Genomic DNA, 21,458 nt, shown 5'->3' on the forward strand with positions numbered 1-21,458 from the left:
CACTTGCCTCCAATGGAACTTGATGTTTTTCCTTTGTTCTATAAAGGGAGAAAATTTCATTATATCTGATAGAAATTCTCTTTTTGAATATCACCTCAAAGTATTTTTCTTATGTGGTTAACAACCATGTAATTCTAATATGAAAATCATTTTTAACATTTTCATTTTATTACAATTTGGAATTTGGTACACATTTTTGAATTGCATTTAGAGGGCTTCTGTTACTTCCTTACCTAATGGGTTTGGCGTTAAGGTTTTCTCAGCCATAATGTGGACCCATAGTGCTGACCCCAACTGAAGAAAACAGCGTAGCAATGATGCCTGTACATAAAAGGCACATATTCCTTATTTTAATGGGTCCTAAAATATTAATGATATGGGTGATGGGAATTCTTTAAACTGTCTTCCTCTATAAATAATCTCTTGGAAGTGTTCCTTTAATTTAAATCAAACACCCTGTCTAATAATCACAGTCACTTAGCCTATCTGTGATGCCCCATGAACTTGAATGTACTCAGATACTTTGGTAATTGAACCAATATCAGTGCATCACCATTTCAGTAATAAGAAAAAACAGCTGGGAGAACAGTGGAAGGAAAGACATGTCCTAAGACATACTTGATCTCACTGGAGAAATAAGACTTCCAGCAATTTGCAAGTGAAATTTAGTTCTATGATTTAGGCTTTATTATTTCACAGCAAAAAAGGAATTAGTAAGCAAGGGGACTAGGTTCTCCAGACAAACTCACAGTGGTGCAGAAACACTCCTGATAATACATTCATTAGTATTCGTCCACAATTTCACCTGTACTCAGGCCTCTAGTGAATGGATCTCTGCCTATTTACTTTTACAGGCATTTAAATAACTCTCTATGCATCACAGTCCTGATATTCAGGTAAATTTCCATTTTCTTAATTTTATACTGATAATTGTATTTTATACCTGTCCCTAACCCCCTTATTCCCAATGACTTACTCCAGTCTCTGGAGAACAGAAATGGTTACAGAATCCTATTTGGTTTGTGACCGAGTTCTTACATAGACTACATAGACTGGCCCTTTCATGTTTGCTCATGTTTATATAAAACAGATCCAATGAAACAAGCAGTACAAAAGAACACTAAAATAAAAGATTCACATTCACAGTGATTTTTAAGTGTTAGAAAAGAGAAAAATAATCAGTGGAAACTTTTTGAAGTAGTAAGGATGGCTGACATGAATAGACAGAAAAGTAAATGAAAAAATTCAGTTAAAAATAATTGTAGGGTAGTAGAACTCACTCTGAATATCCAACTCCTCAAGTTTTACTATTGAAAACTAATTACCAAGTGTTTACCCCCAAATATTTTATTCAATAGCCAATTTAAATTGAATAATAGCAAATCATGGCAGAGCATTCTGACTCATACGTGTAACTGCTGTAAACTGACTTATAAACCCTAATTGCTAATGACTCTGTTGGGGAAGGATGCAAGTCTTGCTTTGAAGAGGGTACAATACAAAACTGGGTGATCCCAGTTCCCTTTCTCTGTACATGTCTCCTAATTTCATAATCAGACTCAGGGACAGGAAGGGATATGGCAGTGATGCAGCTAAAAGGCTCCTTCAAGATATTTCAGTTCCCATAACTTTGCTGTGATGCTTTCAAAGGGCAGAGCTTTCACTTCAATGATGTCATTTTGCTTTCCCAGGCCCAAATCAGAATAAACGGGAACGTGCCTAATGGCTTCTAAAAGCTCTCTGAACATGGTGGGGTGGAGGTAGGGGGAACAGATGGGCTTCTGAAGCCAGATGTCCCCATCCACGAATGGAATAGATACATTTCTGTGCCTGTGCGGCAGTAAACCTATTTCTACTATTCTAGGTAGGTAACATTCCATGAAAGCACAAGTTAAAAAAATAAAATTGATTTTGGAATTCAGCCGCATTTAGAGAGTTCCATAAGAAGCAGCAAAGGAATAATAACTAACTCCTACAAATAACTATGACAACAATAATAACAGCAGTAACTGATACTTATTGAGTACTTACTCTGTGTTAAAACCTTGATAGGTATTATCTCATTTGATCCTCACAGCAATTTTATGAAATAGATAGGATTAACAACTCCATCTAACAGAGGAGGAGATTCAGACACTGGGTGTTAACCTAAGGTCATGTCAGTCAGGAAATAGTGGGGCCAGAATTTGAACCCAGGCAGTCTGATTCCGTAGTTTACCCTCTGAACCAGTAAGCTGTAGTGCTTAACCCAGCTCAGGGGTTCACCTAAAGTGGTGAATACCTAAGTTTCTGAATAACAAGTATGACAAACTCAGTTCAGTTAATGGCAGGAAGAAAAAGTAGTCCTGAAATACATTTATTTGATATATATAAGACTATCTCCTTGCCATAAATTAAATTAATCTGATTTCATTCTTATGACATGTCACTATATATTTAAAATTAAAGAAAATAAGTTTGCCACATTGCTAAATTTGGGACAACATAAGATATAATAGACAATACTCTAAGAATGAGAAAAGTTTATTTCATGGGGTGACTTTCATAGTCACTAAACACAGAACAACTCGCACATTTCAATATTTTCTCCTGACAGCACAGAAATTACACTGACTCTGATATTAATTTTTGTATATTATTTCTATTGTGGTATAAAGAACAGCTGCTCATCTGATTTATCTGCAGCTTAGCACAATCAACTACTTACGTTTTTAGTTCAGGACCATTAAAAGAAAACTAATACCCAAAGAGAGCTAAGAAGTTAATGAATCTACAGACCAGAACAAATTAAGACCTATTACCTATAAAGAGCTTGAAATGCCAATGTGTTACATATTGGACACCTAGCAACCAGCAATCACCGTGTAAAACATGATATGTTGATGAGCCAAAAAATCGAACAGATCCTAGAAACTTGGGACCTTGTCCTTTTGGTGGCGCTGTTGCTATGCACTAGTGTCAGAAAAACTACACTCACGTGAAATTAACTGCCGTGGAGCACAAAAAGCTTTGCTTTTCCATAATCAAGCTGCTAGAAATTTTGGGGTGAGGGAGAGAATTGAAGGCTAAATTAAAGGACAGGAGATAAGATAATCCTGCCATGTTAAAAGGTAAAGGCAATATTTTTCTGTTGTTACGTAAAACATATGAAAATGGCAAAGATGTTGCAAGGTTAATCAAGACCATAAATAACTTGTTAGAGAACCTCACCATATGCCTGTAATCCTATTAAGTGCATTTTGCCTTGTTTTTCTCCAGATATCATGCTCTGCAGTGTGCCATGTTGATGGATACATGTGAGGATTTTTTTTTTTTAACAAGCTGAGGAGTCTTACATGCTTGATTAATTAGGTTATGGGAATTGTTAACTTGAAGGAATGATGGCTTTGAGGCATCTGCTGACAGGGTAGCATGCATATGAGGCATACTTTTCTTGAATCTAGGTTAGAGGTGGGACTGAGAAATAATGAAATATTGAAATAGTGAGTTTATTTGTCAAGCTCTGAGGGGTCAGTCTGAATTCTAATGGTTAAGCTCACATCAAAACAAGCACAACAGAACCTCTGCTCATTCTTACAGCCCTCAGTGGTGATAAAAAGGGAAAATATCCTAGAAATCTTTTCTGACCACTCAAGTGGCCCTTTGAGGAGAACATCTTTGGGGGAGCAGCATATTACAGTTAGCGTGAGCCTACTCTTTTAGGCACTGGGCACACGCATTCCATGTACACATTCAATTCCCACCATGCCAACACGATGAAGGGCCTTTATTATTCCCATTTTATAAGTGATTGTGCTAGCAAATGGCAGAGCTGCGATTTGAGCCCAGGTTGGCTGATGCAGAGTCTAAATTCTTTTGGTCATCACTTGAAGCTGTTTCTATTAACAACTATTCCTCTTCCTAAAAAGAAACCACACCACACATACACACACACACCCCTCAAGACATAGTTTTATGCTGTCAATCAAAATCCTTCACCAAAATAAAATTCACTTAAGAATCCATTATAACTAATTCCTAGTTTTCTTCCTAAGGCTGCCTAGAGCCCAGTTTTTGAATAAATCTCACGAGGGCTACTCCTAACAGAACCCTCCAAAATTGATTACTTGTAGCCTGGTTTCCACAGAAGTTGTAAAGCATTGTTTTAATTGAATTTGGTTCTAAGTTGGAAACTTTGAAAAATTTGTCTGTCAAAGGTCAATGGTTTTCTCAGTAGGCTTGATTTATTTAGCAAGAGATGCCTACAAAAGCCAATTTGCTATGAGAAATATGGTTACATTTAATTACACTTTAAAATGACTAATTTATCATATCTAAACACCTTTTAAACAGTACATATTACTCTGAACTGTACAGATGCTGAGGAAAGCTGAGAAACCAAAGCTTGCAGTAAACACAATAGATTTTGCTAAAGACTGCATTTTGCTCTGCGTTGGCTTCCTGGTTTGACTGCAGTGTTTCTAAAGTCATTAGGTAAAGATGCCAAACTGAATGTGACCTGCCTAAATCTTCTTTCTGAACTACTGATCACCAAGTCCTCCCCAGAGGGAGATTTTTTTCTTTGTGTGTATATTTAATATCCATCTATCAAATCTTAAATGTAAAATATTACTAGCATCATTCAGGACCTATTTAAGCAAAGCACAGCTGATGTTTATTTTGGAATTATGATGAAACGACCTTACTTTAGAGTAAAAAAGGAATCTTTTAATATTATTCATTGATTCATTCAACCAATGACTAACAACCAGCTGCTACTGAGCGTGACCTCATGCCAGGCTCTGTGCTGGCTGCCAGTCCTGTGCCAGTCCTGTGTCTGCTCTGTGCCAGTCCTGCCTTCAAGGGGATCACAGCCAGGCCTGAGGGATATCGCTAATAATGGTTACCTGATGTGGTAAGTGCTATCACTGAGCCTGAAGATAACGGGAACCAGAGAAGGAAGAAAACAATTCTGTGCAGGAGGGAGGGTTTCATGAAGCTGGGACATCTGAGTCGGGCCTTGGAAAACAGGAGTGTTCAGTGTAGAGAAGAGGGATGGAGGGTCTCCAGGCAGAGGAAAGGGTATGGGCAATGGCATCACTGACATGATGTGGACAAAAGGAATGACAGTGATGGGCAAGCTGCAGTGTAGCTAGAGTATGCAGCAGTCTTGTTGGGTGGGGGATCGGTAGTGATTATGCGGGAAGTAAAAATTCATTTCAAGTCCTATTCAAGGTGATGGAGAAACAAAAGCACAAAGAGGAGGTTATCTTGTTAAAGGAGAGAATTAGTTCTGCTCCTTTCAGAACTCGGAGTCCATAGCATATTGTACCAATCAAAAAAAATACGTGGAGTGAATTTACGTGGGACAAATAAGCTAGGTTGTGGTGAGAGTTAGCATGGAGATAATCCTGGCTCTTGTGGCAGAAAGGAAGCTGTGTCTCTCAATGAGGCCTGGAGAAGGGTTAAAGAAGGCTTTGGAGCTAAGTCTTAAGGGATAATCAGGTACAAGGATATGTGCAGAGTGCCCTTAGGGAATTACAACTGGGATTAAAGGATGGAGTGAAAGGTGGGGAGCAGTGAGAGATGTGCCTAGAAGGGGGGCAGGTCTCAGATCACGGGGGGCCCTGCAGGCCAGGCTAAAGAGGCAATGGAGAGTTATGGAGAGTTCATGCAGGGAAGAGATCAGATCAGATCAGGGCTTTAGAAAGATAACTAGTGTGAATAATAATGACAACTAATCTTAATTTATTAATTGCTTATTATGTCTCAGATACAGCGCCAAGTGCTTTACAAGGTTACACAGCTTGGATTTGAACCTTGGCTATTTGACTTCAGAGTCGATGCTCCTGACCATCAGGCTACAGTGCTTAGACTGGAGGTACCTTAGTATTAGGAAACTGCTGAAGGAAGTTGGATAAGAAATGAAATGCCAGGGCTATGGTATTAGATAGGGAGGGTTAAGATGTAAAAAGGAGAGAGGATTCTCAGGATTTGGAGACCACATGGGTATGGGAAATGAAGCAGTGGGAGAAATGGAGATGTCTTCCAAATTTCTTGTTGAAGTTTCAGTGTGGAGGATCAGCATGGAGGATGATGCCATCACTGTGATACAAGAAAAGCAGGATATCACTGTGATAAAGTTATGTCCTCTTTCATTTCTTCTTTTTCACTGCCCTGGTACAACTTCTAAAGAGAAAGTCATGAGCTCCCAGAAACACCATAGTGGTTCTTGTAAATTGCTCTATTTAAGCTCTATATGAGCAACAAGATGCAGGGTTCATTAAGGAATGCACTTTTCCATTTGGTGATAGTTCCAACATTGAAATAGACTGAATTTGATGTAATAATAAACATATCTTATGAATACCAAAGGTAGATTTTTCAATGATTTTCTCTGTCTAAAAAAATAGACTGGTTTCAATTTCTCATTTGGTCAAACAGAGGCGTTATTAAGTTCATTACCAATGGTTATTTTTGGCTGTGTACTTTTAGAGCAAAGTAGTCGTCATGCATGAGGACTTCAGTCCTTGCCAGAACACGACAATGATGAGGACATGGTACCCAGGGCAACCAAGAGTTCAGCCTTTTCAGTCTTAAATAATCATTTCTCAGCTTGCTCTTTGTAATGTTGGGTCTCTGAGCTACTTCATGACAGAATGACCTTGTTCAGGAGGCCACTGTTCTCTTTCTTACTTTTGGTTTAAATGACTGCTAAGAAATATTTTTTATAAGAAAGGAATATTTCTATTCCATTGCAAACTGCATTGGCAAAAATCTGCAACCTACTCTTATGTTCTTAGCTCTGGCTATAAGAATACTCTGAGTAACTAGCACACAGGGGTATTTTTGCTGGGTGGGCAGATACTCTTTGGGACCAAGGCTGCTTGAGGTGTTATGTATGCTTGATCATTCAGTTTAATGAAAGCACAACTAAGTAAGGCAAGAGAAACCTGGAAAGTGGGCAAGGTGGGAAAAAAGAACCCTGAGGAAAAATTAATATCATTTTTCCCCCCACATCTACTTAGAACCAATTTGAATTCCTCCTCCCTGAAGACCTGTAAGTTCTCTCCAAAGCAGAAATCTCAACTTCTGCTAGATATTGGTAGCACTCATTTGACAATTAAGTCACAGATCGAGAAGTCACCATATCATGGTGTTTGGAAGCTTAGAATTGAGAGTCATGCCAAACTAGTTCTGTGTCACTTTACTCAAGAGCCTCAATTTTCTCATCTGGAAATGGGAACTCGATAGAGCTTACCACATAGGATAGCAGTAAGGAGTAAGTTAGAAACACAAGGCTCAGTGTCAGGGCCTCTGAGATTTCTAACATCTACAAAGAAGTTGGAGATCTGGAAAAAAAATTTACTTTAAAATAGAAAAAGAAAACTGAAAAATTGATATTTAACTAAATACTTAAAACATAACATATCCACCATCAACTACACTTAAACTCAACCTTTATGTAATTGTATATAAGCATGAATCAAAGTTGCATCATTTTATATTTCCTTTCAAAAATTGTCCGGTAAAAAAGTTATATTTACTGTTGGATGAAAAGTGCATTTTAATATGTTTGATCTGATGTTGAATGTAGCATTATAAGTAAATGTTCCTTCGGCCTATGGAGATCTTAAAATGTTTTCAAGTGCTTAAAGAAATGGTAGCTCTAATTACATTATAATAATGATTTTATTATTCTGTCTCATGACATTTCTTACGTTGCACAGGACTGTTCCGTGGATGTTTCTGCTTTGTCTCTCCAATTAAACCATACGATCCTTGAGGATCATAGAGGAGAATGGACTGAGTCAAGACACTGGGCTTTGCTCTGGGCTCTACCACTGACCAGGTATGGAAGCTTGAGCCCAGAGTTTAGTTTCTTCACCTGAAAAACAGGAAGACTTTGGCCTGCTTCAGGCAGTCTGCTGGTCTATAGAGAGAATGATGGGTCATATTTGAAAGGGCTTTAACTGTATGAACATATAGGAAAATACAAGCTGCTGAAGCATATGGCCCTTAGGCACAGGGAGGAGTCAGCACAAATCCAGTGACTTCTACAGAAGGTTCTTTGCTGCTGCCATATACGAACCAGTACTTCATGTATCTATAGTCTCCTCCTTTCTGTTTGTTCATTTAACAGACACTTCTTTAACAAGTGTTGAGCCTGCTTTATGTGCCAGAGTTTGTGCTAGGAGGTGGTGATACAATGAGATACCCAGAGTCTACAGTAAAATTATTCTTTTTCTTTCAATGTATGGTTTTATATATCACCACACAATGAAAATACCTTATCTGAAGGTAAATAAGATGATTTAAGACAAGACAATGCCCCCAGACTTAAAACACTATCTCAGAATAGATTTCATAGCAGTGTCCTCATTTGGCCCTAGTTTTCCCAGGCAAGGCTGGGCTTTGTGACAAAGGCAGTAAACAAAGATGCAAAACCCTGGACTCACAGGTGGCAGGCAGGAGTTCCAGGTGGTTGTGTCATCGCTGCTGGTACTTATGCTGACATTACAGTTGTCAACCTGGGATGCGCTCAGGCCATGGGGAGCCCCAGTATCCTCCAGTTCTTCGTTCTGTTGCCGCCGTAGGCTTGCTAGCATTTGCAACTCGGATTCACTCATCTGGCTGGGTTGATAGTTTCTCCAGTCATATTCCTGACCAAGAGAGAAGAAAGTGACACAGCAAAGGGTCACTTGGCCTTTCTTAATTTTATGGGCTACCAATAAATGCTACTCTAAAGCCTTAACCCCTTCAATGGCTCCCGATGGACAGAGGCCCAGATCCTTAATATGCCTTTATATGATACCTATGCCAGCTGACTCGCCTTGTCTTTTCCTCCTGACGTGTCAGTCACACTTCATTTAGGTCCTCAAAAGCATCGAACTCATGTTTGTCTTCGTGCCTGTGTGCATGCTAGTTCCCCGTGTGCTAATTCCTAGGTATCCTTTAGGGCCCAAATTATGTGTCACTTCCTCAGAAAAGCTTTTTCTGACAACCCCAAACTGGATCAGTTCCTCCACATTGTGTGCTCTCACCGAATCTTAGAGTGTTCATTTTTAGCGCTATCACAATTGCAGTTATGTAACTGCTTCTGGAGTCCACAGGTAGTCTATGAGTGCTACAAAGGCAAGCACCATGACTGTCTTACTGTATTTCTCACATCTGGTGCCCAACCAGTATTTGAGGATTGACTAAATAAAAAAAATTTAAAGCAGTTTCTAAAAAAGAAAAATAACTTTCCATAAAAAAGTCCAGTTTACAAGAGAATTGATCATTTTCATCAGTGTGAACATTATGAGCAAATAAATTCAACTTACAGTAAGATTGAGAATGATTAGTGCTGTTAAAAGCCATCAAATAAAATATGGACTGAAGATAAGAACACGTAAGGTCTGAAAGCCAGAAAGACCTTGGAGCTACCATAAACCCTTACACTCACACGGACTTCACTAAATGTGTAATCTGTCAAGACTACTACTACAAATCTTTAGAGGCTAGTATAAATATTATTTCAATGTACAGGGAAGAAACTGGCATATGGAATTTTCAAGCCCTTTCCTTTCTCTCTGGCTTCAACCAAATTTGGTAGCTAACATTAACTTCAACATTGCTGAAATGTTAGCATCACATATGAATGAGCAGTGTGATTTACATCCAGGACTGGCATATAACTTGAAAACAATCTCGAAATATTTTGGTACATCTAGAATCAGTGATTATGCTCAATAAGCTTTTTTCCATGACATACTAGAATTTTTAAGATATTCAAATCTCTACACTCATTTTCTTGGAAGACCCTTTGAGATGGCTACTGCCTTCTTTTCTGCCTCATAGGGATGTAAAAAGTTAAGAAAATATAATTTGGAAAAAAAATTCTTGGTGTTTCTATGACATTAAAAGCTTTTTAATAAAGCATTATCATCATCATAACTTGGGGGTTATGAAAGCTTGCAATCTAATAATGTGATGTGGAGATTTCCTGGAAAGTACAGTTCATGGCTCCAGCAGCTTGGCACCCTGAGAAGTCACGCAATCTCTAATAAGAGATTTCATGAGTATTTAATATGCTTTGAGAGTTCTTGGGACAAAACAGATATCACAAGAAGAAAAACAAAGTTTATATTCCAATGAAAAACACTTTAAAAAAGAAGAAAATAAAAATAATTTAAATTCCAGAGACATAGGGGAGCAATAAACAAAAGACGCTCAACATCACTGTCATGAGAAAAAATAAATCAACACGACAATGAGGTACCGTTCACATCCACTAGGATTGTTATAATACAAAAGATAGACAGTAATAAGTGCTGGAGAGGATGTGGAGAGACTGTAATCCTCATACACCACTGGCTGTGAATATGAAATGGTGCAGCCACTTTGGAAAACAGTTTGGTGGTTCCTCAAAATGTTAAACATGGGCCATGTGGCCCAACGATTCACTTATAGGGATATATGCAAAAGAAATGACAATATATGTGCATACAAAAACTTACACACAAAATGTTCATAGCAGCAATGCTCATAACAGCCCCAAAGTGGAAACAACCAAATGTCCATCAACTGATGAATGGATTTTAGTTTATCCATACAATGGAGTATTATTGGCCATAAAGATACATGCTACAACATGGATGAACCCTGAAAACATTATGCTAAGTGAAAGCAGCCTGAAGCAAAAGGTCATAGATTGTATGATTTCATTTATGTGAAATATACAAAAAAGGCAAATATATAGAGATAGAAGAGAGACAGGTGATTGCCCTGGGACTGGGGAAAGAGGGAATGGGGAGTGATCTCTAATGGGTATGGGGTTTCTCTCTAGGGTGATGTAAATGTTCTGAAATTAGACTGTGGTGGTGGTTATAGAATGTTGTGAATATACTAAAAACTCCTGAACTTTATGGTACATGAATTATATCTCAATTTAAAAAAAGTAGTTCAGTAATCAGATGTGAAATCAAGACTAGCCATTTGACTTTGGGATCAATAGTAAACATGTGACTTGCTGTCCTTCACTTCAGTTTTTCTGTCAAGAAATGGAACTAAACATTCTAACGTGTCACATAGGTATGTTATTTGGCTTGCACTGACAATACATGCTTTTACAATGAAAAAGGAAATTTTATTTTCAAAATTTTTCTTAAGAATAAAGCTTTTATATGTACTTAGTATGATTAATTCAGCCATCTGATTTGTTTAGTTAATCCACAAGCCTATACTGTGCCTGGGGTACAACCCTAGATGCTAAGACAGAAAAACAAGAGAGAATGCTGCAGTGGTTAAGCCACACATATCTGAGTCCAGGCCCTGGTTTCATCATTTACCAGCTGTATGTGATTGGGCAAATCACCTAATCTCTCTGTGCCTTAGTTTCTTAATCTATAAAATGGAACCATAGTGTATACCTCATGGGATTTTTGGTGGACTAAAATAATGTATATCAAATGCTTAGCATAGTACCTGACAAATAGCTATACTAAGTGTCTCCAAACTTAACGATTTGTGCCTTTATCAGAACGTGTTTGAGTGTATACCTTCCAATATATGTTTATTTATAAAATTAAACAAACGTACAACTATATTAAAATAGTATGTATGGTATATAACATACACACACAAAAAATAGAAATGAAAATGGTTGAACTTAAAGAAATAAATGTAAATAGTGTGAAGCTCAGCTGATTCTTTTTGATACACCTCTTCTGGGGTGAGTACATCCCTCTTAGGAGACCTCTGGGTTGGCAATCAATACATATTCTCCCTGTTATTATTATTCTTTCCTCTCATTTTCTTTGGCCCCTTTCATCCATTCTGTACTATGCTAGGAGCTGGGAGTATAAGGAAAATGAGACATATTTCTGTCCTCATGGAGCTCAGTCTAGAAAGGGAGACCTAACAGGTATTATAAGTTGGGGTATTATAATGTATCATGATCAATACTACAAGAGATATGACTAAGATGCAACTGCCCAGTAGAATTAGAAAAAGCCTCACAGAAGTCTAAGGTGGCATGTGATAGTAATTAAATTTGTTGACAAATGGAATGAGCGGCCTTCATAGGGAGTGAACTCTCTCCACCACCAGAGGTATTGAAGCAGAGGGTGGGGAAGTAAATACGTGCCTGGAATATTGCAGTAATCTGCAGTGGAAATGGATTGATCATTCCTTAATTTATCCCACAAATACTTACTGAGACCTTTTTATGTGCTAGAAACTGGTGGTGCTAACTTTGCTTAAAACTCTATATTTCCATGATTTTATTTGATACAACAGTAAAATGTATTCTGACAACACCCTGGAAGGGGCAGCCAAAAGTGAGCAGAGAGAAAGAAGCAACTTTCTCTAGGGTCATGAATAGAGCAACTGGTGGCAGAGAGAGGTAATTAACAGTCCCTTGATACATTCTTGATTTGCAGTCTCTTAAACCATTTCAAAATCACCAGAAAGGCTAAATCATTTATTAATTTTTTTAAAAAAGAAGGCTTGCTATAAAGTCTTCACATTAAAGTAGACCCAGAACAAGATGTCATCTAACTAAATTATGCAACTCCTGAGAGGCAAAGTGTTTTATGTAATTCTATCTCTTAAAGGCTCAAACTGTTATGTATAACCCAATTTTGTCTCAAAATATCCTTGTAGGAAAGAGGGGAGACATATCAATCAGATTTGTTTTAGGAGCAAGATAATGGGCTCAAGGCTATATAATTCAGCTGTGCTCAGACTCGCAGGCAAGTCCTTCCCTTATAAAGCCTTCAAGCCATTTGTTTTCATTGATGTTTTTTCAGACAGTTTTGGGAGCCTAAGACAGTGAAGTTACAAAGACAAGTATGATGTGGCCCCTGCTTTCATCTAGGAGGGCAATTAAGAGTTCTAAAGAAATGAGTATACAATAAGGTAACATATACTGAGGTATAGTATTAATAATCACACAGAGCTTTGATAATGATTAAAAGGAAAACTGATAACTCCAGCAAAATGATAAAACACAACAAACAAAAATAATCTTTCAACTTGATGGCCTTCACCTAATCCGTGTTCTCAAAGATTTTAAGACAGAACAGCTTAATTGATCAAATATCTGCCTATAGAATTTTGTGAGCCTCAGATAAGACCCAATTCTACTGAACTGTAGGTGACACAAGACTGAGTTTACAATGGTGGTGCAGAGGCAAAGTGAGACATGGACACCAGTTAATAAGATGAGATGACGAACCTCCTTCTATTTTATATGGTTGGGAGAGTAACAGAACTGAGAGAAAACTGGGTCGTTATTCTCATTCTGGAGCCTATGAAAATCTTCGAGACTCTTTCTGAATCAGGTTTGCATTGTGACAGTGCCTGATGGCTAGGGCATAGGAGACATCATGTTGTAAAAACTCTTAATAAAAGTTCTAACAATCAGTTTCCAGCTCTTTGTATTCCTTTAAGTTACCCCAAGACTCAAAAGGTGCTACTACTACAAAAGGGATAGTGGCTCTTATAACAGAAGGCAACGTGAGAAAAGGGAGATATACCAAATAGTCTGGCATTTCAGAAAAGAGAGAGGTCACTTCTTGTAGGATCAGGCTTCATGGAGGAGATGTTCTTTAAGTCAGGCCTTGAAGGACAGGAAGGGTGATATAGAAGCATATTCTAAGCATCAGGCAGGAAAACATGGGGTAGTTAGAAGTATGGAGCTTATATTCATAGAAAGCATTATTTACTTATACATACGGTTTTAGAAATGAAATTTGTAATACTGTTCCAGAGTAACAAGAATGAAAATACCTAGAATTTAACCGAAATCTTATAAGACCAGATGGTTCCACTTCCTTGTAGAAGTGGCCCAAGTCGTGTTAAAGAATATAGAATTCTACCAAAAGGCATAATTTTAATAGCTCCCAAATGGAAACTACCCAAATGCCCATCAACAGTAGAATGGATAAATAAATGGTGTGAGAGTCACACAGTAGGACACTATATTGAAGTGACTGATATATTGAATCTTACAAATGAAATGCTGAGTGAGAGAACCCAGACACAACAGACCATACACTGGTAAAACTAGTCTTGGCAGGTAGCGGGTGGTTGTGAGGGCATAGTGACAGAAAAGGCTAGTGACAGGGAGGGAGCACAGTGGGGCTTCTGGGGTGCTAGCATCGTTTTCTTTCTTGATTCAGATGATGGTCACATGTGTTTGTTCAGTCTGTGAAAATCCGTCTAAGTATATGTTTATTATATGCACACTTCTCTGTGGCCAACAAGAGTAAAGAAGTCTAAGAGTCAAAGAGAGATTTCCTAGGAAGTGATTAGTCATTAATCATTGGCACCTTACTCTGGACTGTCTTAATGGGGGAAAAAAGCAGTTTGTAAATGTGGCTGGGAGTCAGTATCATGGTGGTTTCAAACTTGTATTTATTATTAAGAGTTTTAAAGATGTAATTAGGAAGTTTTGTGAGTGTTTTTGAACCTCAACACGACAGCAAGAAAAGTGGAAGTCCATTTTCCAAAACTAACTTTAATCGGCATTTTAATCTGAAGATTAATCTCCTCCTTATTGCTATTTGCAGACAGTGTTTAATTCCTATATTGACATTTTTAATACTAATAGCTCATGGTAAATTAGTGTTCTAGAGCATCTCTTTTCCAACTAGCACTCCTTGAAGACTTGTTTCAAATTCTTGAGCTACTTACCCACACAAGAATTTGCTCTGATTCATTGGGGACACAGGCCCACTAACAATGGGAATGAAGAGAAGACAGAAGCCACAAACATGAGCTCTAAGTGACACATACTTGAGCTCATAACTCATTCATAATTACACGGTAGCTTTCAGCATGTCTTCACCACACAAAGAGATAAATCAAAACTTAAAGACCAAGCCACAGTACAACTTGAAAACCTTTGCTAAATTTAAGAGATGCTACGTCAACTTGCAAAGCATAAATTAAGAGTCAGGCTATTCAAAAGAACCAACCGGTCAGAATCTAGATCATGGTTTTTTGTTTTTTTTTTAACATCTTTATTGGAGTATAATTGCTTTACAATGGTGTGCTAGTTTCTGCTTTGTAACAGTGAATCAGTTATATATATACATATGTTCCCATATCTCTTCCCTCTTGCATCTCCCTCCCTCCCACCCTCCCTATCCCGCCCCTCTAGGTGGTCACAAAGCACCAAGCTGATCTCCCTGGCATTCACGTGGACATAGGCTTAACCAGACCCAATGCTGCCTCTGAAATGTCTGTCACAAACATTTCAGCGTGTGACCTGGAGACACTTCACAACCCTTGACTCAATCCATACTTCATTATTCATGAATAATAATCTCTCAAAATGTCTCAGGTAAAGAATTGTTGGCTAATTAAATCCAATAGTGGCAAAATTCCTTGCAAAGCAATAGCTATCTATCTTATATATGTGGCTCTCTCTTTCTTGGCACGAAAAGATTTAAAGAAAAAGATCTTTATATTTATGTGCTATATTTGTATAGAGTACTCTTTTAATCCATGACCTAAAAAGAAATATACTTCCAAATATTTTGCCTTGGTAGTCAGCTTGCTAATTTTCAGACAGAATTCTCTGACAAACATAGCTGATCTCTTATTAACCTTAAAGTGAGCTGATAAACAATTTGCAATTTTCCAGCATCTATCTTCTGAGTTTAAGAATAATAGACTAGAAGGAATCCAGTAAAACCAAATTGAACAGGTTTTATATTATATTCAAGGATATGCCATCTACAAGGTGAAGTGTAGCCTTATACATGGGACAAGCATAGTAGCCATTCAATAAGTGGTAGTTTAAAATATTATTTAAAGAACCAGGAGGAAAACAATTACTGAGGCTGCTTATAGAGATGAAAACAGCAGAGGCAAGCCAACTGATGCTTCTGGAGTGGGAAGATGATAACTTTTAAGTAAGTTTGAACTGTTTAGAATATAAAGCTGGTTGTAAAACATTAACAACAGATATACCAACATCTGTGTATGCTTCTGCACATTAAAATACTGCAAAGCTTCAAGTGGCAATAGAAGTTAAATTGCCACATGATCACAGAATTTTTTCAGTGGTCTTTAACTAAGGGTGATAGGCCAGTGTGGAAGGTACACAGGCTTTTCTGGCCAGATCTCCTGGGTTTGATACTCTGCCTTGTTACTTATTATATGTGAACAAGCTAAACCTCTCTCCTTCCTTATCTTTCAAATAAGTAAGGCCTCTCATGAGGGGTGAAAATGGAGACTGGAGATAGTATGGGACACCTTGTAGAGGGCCTGGCACATGGCAAGTACTCCAAATCCTTAAAGCCACAAACGAGGTTCTTAATCAAAGACCTCAATCTCATTGTGTTTAGAAAATAGCCTAGTACCTCTTACCTAAAGAAGGAAAATTACAAATTTGACTTGCTCCTCTTTAAAATTAGGAAGAACAAGACATCAAAGAAGATGGATTTCTTCCACAAACATTCGATTAGTAGGATGCTAACCTTAGCATTGGAATACTGGAGAACTGACAATGAAACGCCACAGTGTGTTGGTTAAACCACTAATGTATTTTCATTGATTCATACTTCTGATAGTCTCTTAATTTTTGTCAAGACTTTCTAGCTACAATTTCTGAAACTTTTGAGAATTTGAAACTGCTCCTCTTCATCAGAGTAACTGGCATATTGTTTGCATAACTAACTACTCAGAAATGGAGATATCAAAATGTCCTAATAACTCTTGCAATTCCATATCATCACCTGGATTTTAAACCACCATTCCATTTAAATTATTTTAACATACATCTATTCTAGACCATTTTGCCTTGGTGGATAACTAAATTAGACACTAGATACAAAGAAAGTGAAAGAAACAAACCACCCTGTAGTATTAGCAGCAGTTCAGACAGAAAAATATTCAAAAAGAAGAGGGCTAGGAGTGAGTTCCACCTGGGAAATTTCTATGCCTAATTCAAATACTTTTACTGGTGACACAAATGTTATTTAATCACCAAGTTCTATAGCTTCAGCAATATACCCAGCAGTACATTGACAGATAAGACTGAGATAATGACCTTGTTTTTTCAGAGACAAGGAAAGAGTGCAGTTTCAACAAAATATCAAATATCAGACTCTTTTTCCAAAGACTATTAATTGGCAGGAATGTCCAATTTAATAAATGAAATATTCTTCCCATGGTTAACAGTGTGGTTTATGAAATGCTGTCAGTCCTGCCCAAGTTCAATTCACTCCATCAATCATGAAGCTACACACCTACAATTTAGTTCTGGGAACATGGTAAGTACATTGAGGGTGGTCTCTGGGGAATGACTGGAGAGCCATCACATCCTGCTTCTAAATGTTTTTCTCTCTTCAGTGTATCCTTGAAAAAATATCAACATGTTACCTGGAAGAAGTGACCCATTAATTTACTCTTATGTTAACACTGGATTCAACGATAAGCAGAGGACAAGAAGCATATATAGTTATCACTTATTGAACAATCTCAATAATTAGTTTCTAGAATTTGATTGAAATTGAAAGGTTTGCTTTAGAATGCCAGGCATACTGGTTTACAATTCTAACTACTCATAAATAGGTACAAGAAAATATCCTGTTGGACTATGGGATACTAGTTCTACATGTACTATCTCATTTAATACTCACAACAACCCTATGGAATAAGTATTGTTATTTTCTCCAAGTTTACATATGACATAACCAAGGCTAAAAGAGGTTAAGAAATGTGTCCACGGTCACATAAGTAAAAAGAAGCAAAGCTAGGACTCAAATCAGGTCTGTCTGATTTGAGCTGGTGCTCTGAACCATGGTGCCCACTGCTCCTGACTTCTCAGTTCCAAAGAATGAAAATGTGGATAGACATGACATAGGGCCCTGTTTGGGGAAGGCCTTGAGGGCAGCAAAGGGAAGGATCAGGGCAGCATGAGGTCGGTGGGCATCTGTGGTGGAAGCTGCTGAAGGAGGGAGAGTCACCCCTAAGTGAACCTCCCCAATTGGGCCAGGGTGATATATAATATACAAGGCAACCTGACCCTGAGACAGGTGTTTTACAACAACGGAATACTGTTGTAGCTGAAGCAAGTCAGGGGTGAGAAAGACATTTATGAATTCTTCAAACAATGCAGTATTGTTAGAAAGACAGCTGTAAATGGCATACTTGAGTGGCAAATTCAAAAAGAGAAAGATGGCATCACTTTGAACAAAGAGTATTATACACCCTAGAAAATGCAGAAATTTATGTAATGGAATAATGCCTTTAGAACCCTAAAATAATTTACAAATTCATTTTTCTCTAAGTTTCTTGAGCATAAATTGCATTGAATAGTAAACTTTTATAACTTAAAAAATATATGATGATATTCACTGCTCCAATACTGGGCTCAAGTTCATCAGGGAGGCGATGAAACTAATCCTTTTTTATTATCCAAAAAAAAAAAAGGCTTGATGATTAAGAGAAAAATTTGCTCACATCATACCATGGCCTAAAATATCTTTAAAAGTGTCTTTCCATAATTCAGTTCTGATTTTCAAAAATGGAAATGTGAAAATTAAACTCAAAAGTTACATATATTTTACAATGTTTTTCCTATAAAAAGTCATGTCTTTTTTTCTAAAGAGAATATCTGAATTTGTAATTGGTAGCATATTTTGTCATTCTTATGAAAACAACAATTCTTCAAAAACTCCAACTTTTTTCTGGAACCACAAAGACTGTTATATATGTCTTGTTTATTTGTTTAAAGGTGCACATAACAACATCTGCAGGTTTAAAATGATTCATTCAAAATTATTTGAATGCAGTTATACATGTGGAAAAGTTTAATTACCAGCTAGCTATATGATTGCAATACTACCCAGAGGGCTGTACTTCTTTCTTAATTAAAAATATTTGAACTTAATAATAGAGAACTCTATTAAGATGTGAATAAAACATTGCAAGAAAGAAGTTTACCAAGCAGTTAGCAAATCAATTTCAGTAAGTGTTCCTTAAAAATTACTAGTACTCTTCCATATCAGGGGATTAAGAAGACAATTTTCTTGCACCTCATTTTATAAGAGCCTTTATTTTTTTTCTGTCATAAAGTTGCTTCACGTTGGCACTTTGTGAGCGCACAGATTTTCAATGGGATGTTCACTTGCGATTCCTGATTGTGGTACCTTGATGGCTCAGATACATCCAGTCTGCCACAGCCCAGTAAATGACATGACCATCTGTCTGGTTACTCAAGTCCTAAACCTAAGCATCATCCTTGATTCTGCCTGTTTCTTCTTTCTTATATCCTGTCAGTCCTACTTCCCCATTATTCCAGTAATCTGCTACTTCTCTTCATCTCCACTGTGAACTACCAGAGTAATGCCTCAATTGCCTTCCCTGCTTCTATGCCTGCCATATTGAATCCATTCTGGAGGCAGCCAGAGGAGACTTTTTGAATATAAATGTCATTGCCTTGCTTAATAACCTTCAAAGACTTACCATTGCATTTGGAATAAAGGCCACCCTCTTCACCATGTCCTTCCTGACCTTACACGATCTGGGCCTGTTTACCTCTCTGATGTCACCCTCTTCTACTTTCCCCTTGCCCATATGTCCGACCTACACGGGCCTCCTTTATTCCTCAAAGATGCCCATTTTAGAAGATTTGTACCTGCTGTTCCTGACGCCTAAAACATTATCCTCTAGTTCTTTGCACGGCTGCCTTCATCTTAAACTTTAGCTCTCACCTCAAATGTCACCTACTCAGTCAGATACTAGGTTAAGCGCCCACAATTCTATGCATCCTACCACTCTATTATATCACCCAGTTTTTTTGCTTCCCAAGTCTTTATCATATAAAGTTTATAATCACTGTATGAACTTATTTATTTGCTGTCTGTGTCTTCCAACAGACATAAGCTCCCTGAGGAGACAGGCTTCATCTTTCTTGGTCAGTGTATCGCTAGCAGCTGGGAGAATACCTGACCTGATAAGCTGTCAACAGAAGAGGAGGTGCTCTTACTTATTCAGAAGTAGAACCAGAATAAGTATACTCCATCACCTGGAGGTCCTTTATTTTAGAAACCTAGCTTAGGTGGTAGAACCTCCGTACATATCAGAACTCTACATATAGGGACTATGATGCTAGCCAGCAAAGGTTAATTTCACACCTGTATTCATATTCATATTAAATGGACTTCTAGTTCCAGGAGAATTCTCAAAATTTTCTTCTTGCATCAAGCACAATTCTTTTGATTCATACCAGTAGAATCTTTCTAGGCCTGTCTGAGCTCATCAGGCCTGTGTTACAATTCAATACTGGGGCCACACTATTAAGTATTAAATCTTATATATATTGAAAGAAAAAAAGGTTTTTATTGAAATTAAATCCAATTTGTGGGGACTTCCCTGGTGGCGCAGTGGTTAAGAATCCGCCTGCCAATACAGGGGACACGGGTTTGAGCCCTGGTCTGGGAAGATCCCACGTGCCTCAGAGCCACTAAGCCCGTGTACCACAACTACTGAGCCTGTGTCTAGAACCCTCGTGCCACAACTACTGAAGCCTGAGTGCCTAGAACCTGCGCTCTGCAGCAAGAGAAGCCACCACAATGAGAAGCCTGCGCACCACAATGAAGAGCAGCCCCCGCTTGCCGCAACTAGAGAGAGCCTGCATGCAGCAATGAAGACCCAACTAAGCCAAAAATAAATAAATAAAATAAATAAATATATTTTAAAAAAAGCCTGCAGTTTGTGAATGCAATTAAGTTAGAAGAAGAAATAAAAAACATCCAGATTGGAAAGGAAGTAGAACTATCTCTATCTGCAATGACATGATCTTGTATATAGAAAATCCAAAGGAATTCACAAAACACTATTAGAACTAATAAATGTTCAGCAAGATTGCAAGATACAAAATCAGTTTAAAAATCAATTGTATAGAGGGACCTTAAAGATGGCAGAGGAGTAAGACGTTAAATCACCTTCCTCCCCACAAATACATAAAAAACACATCTACAGGTGGAACAGTTCCTACAGAACACCTACTGAACGCTGGCAGAAGACCTCAGACTTCCCAAAAGGCAAGAAACTACCCACGTACTTGGGTAGGGCAAAAGAAAAAAGAAAAAACAGAGACAAAAGAATAGGGACGGGACCTGCACCTTTGGGAAGGAGCTGTGAAGGAGGAAAGGTTTCCACACACTAGGAAGCCCCTTCACTGGTGGAGACAGGGGGTGGCGCAGGGGGGAAGCTTCGGAGACATGGAGGAGAGCGCAGCAACAGGGGTGCAGAGGACAAAGCGGAGAGACTCCTGCACAGAGGATCGGCACAGACCAGCACTCACCAGCCCGAGAGGCTTGTCGGCTCCCCCACCGGAGCGGGCGGGGCTGGGAGCTGAGGCTCAGGCTTCGGGTGGCGCGCAGGGAGAGGACTGGGATTGGCGGCGTGAGCACAGCCTGCAGGGGGTTAGTGTGCCACGGCTGGCCGGGAGAGAGTCCGGGGAAAAGTCTGGA

At 38.3% G+C, this 21,458-nt stretch overlaps 1 protein-coding gene across 3 annotated transcripts in view; it reads right to left on the reverse strand.

Annotated features, from left to right (window-relative positions):
• Window positions 1-21,458, reverse strand: part of CFAP20DC (CFAP20 domain containing) — a 252,459-nt gene that overhangs the window by 50,469 nt on the left and 180,532 nt on the right. For all 3 annotated transcript variants that reach the window (XM_024746270.1, XM_024746269.1, XM_024746268.1), the window contains one exon: window positions 8,439-8,642. In XM_024746270.1, the coding sequence (XP_024602038.1) occupies window positions 8,439-8,642 (204 nt within the window). The remainder of the gene's footprint in view (window positions 1-8,438; window positions 8,643-21,458) is intronic.

The sequence above is a fragment of the Neophocaena asiaeorientalis genome, unplaced genomic scaffold (assembly GCF_003031525.2).
Source record: "Neophocaena asiaeorientalis asiaeorientalis breed wild unplaced genomic scaffold, Neophocaena_asiaeorientalis_V1.1 scaffold251, whole genome shotgun sequence".
NCBI classification, from domain to species: domain Eukaryota; kingdom Metazoa; phylum Chordata; class Mammalia; order Artiodactyla; family Phocoenidae; genus Neophocaena; species Neophocaena asiaeorientalis.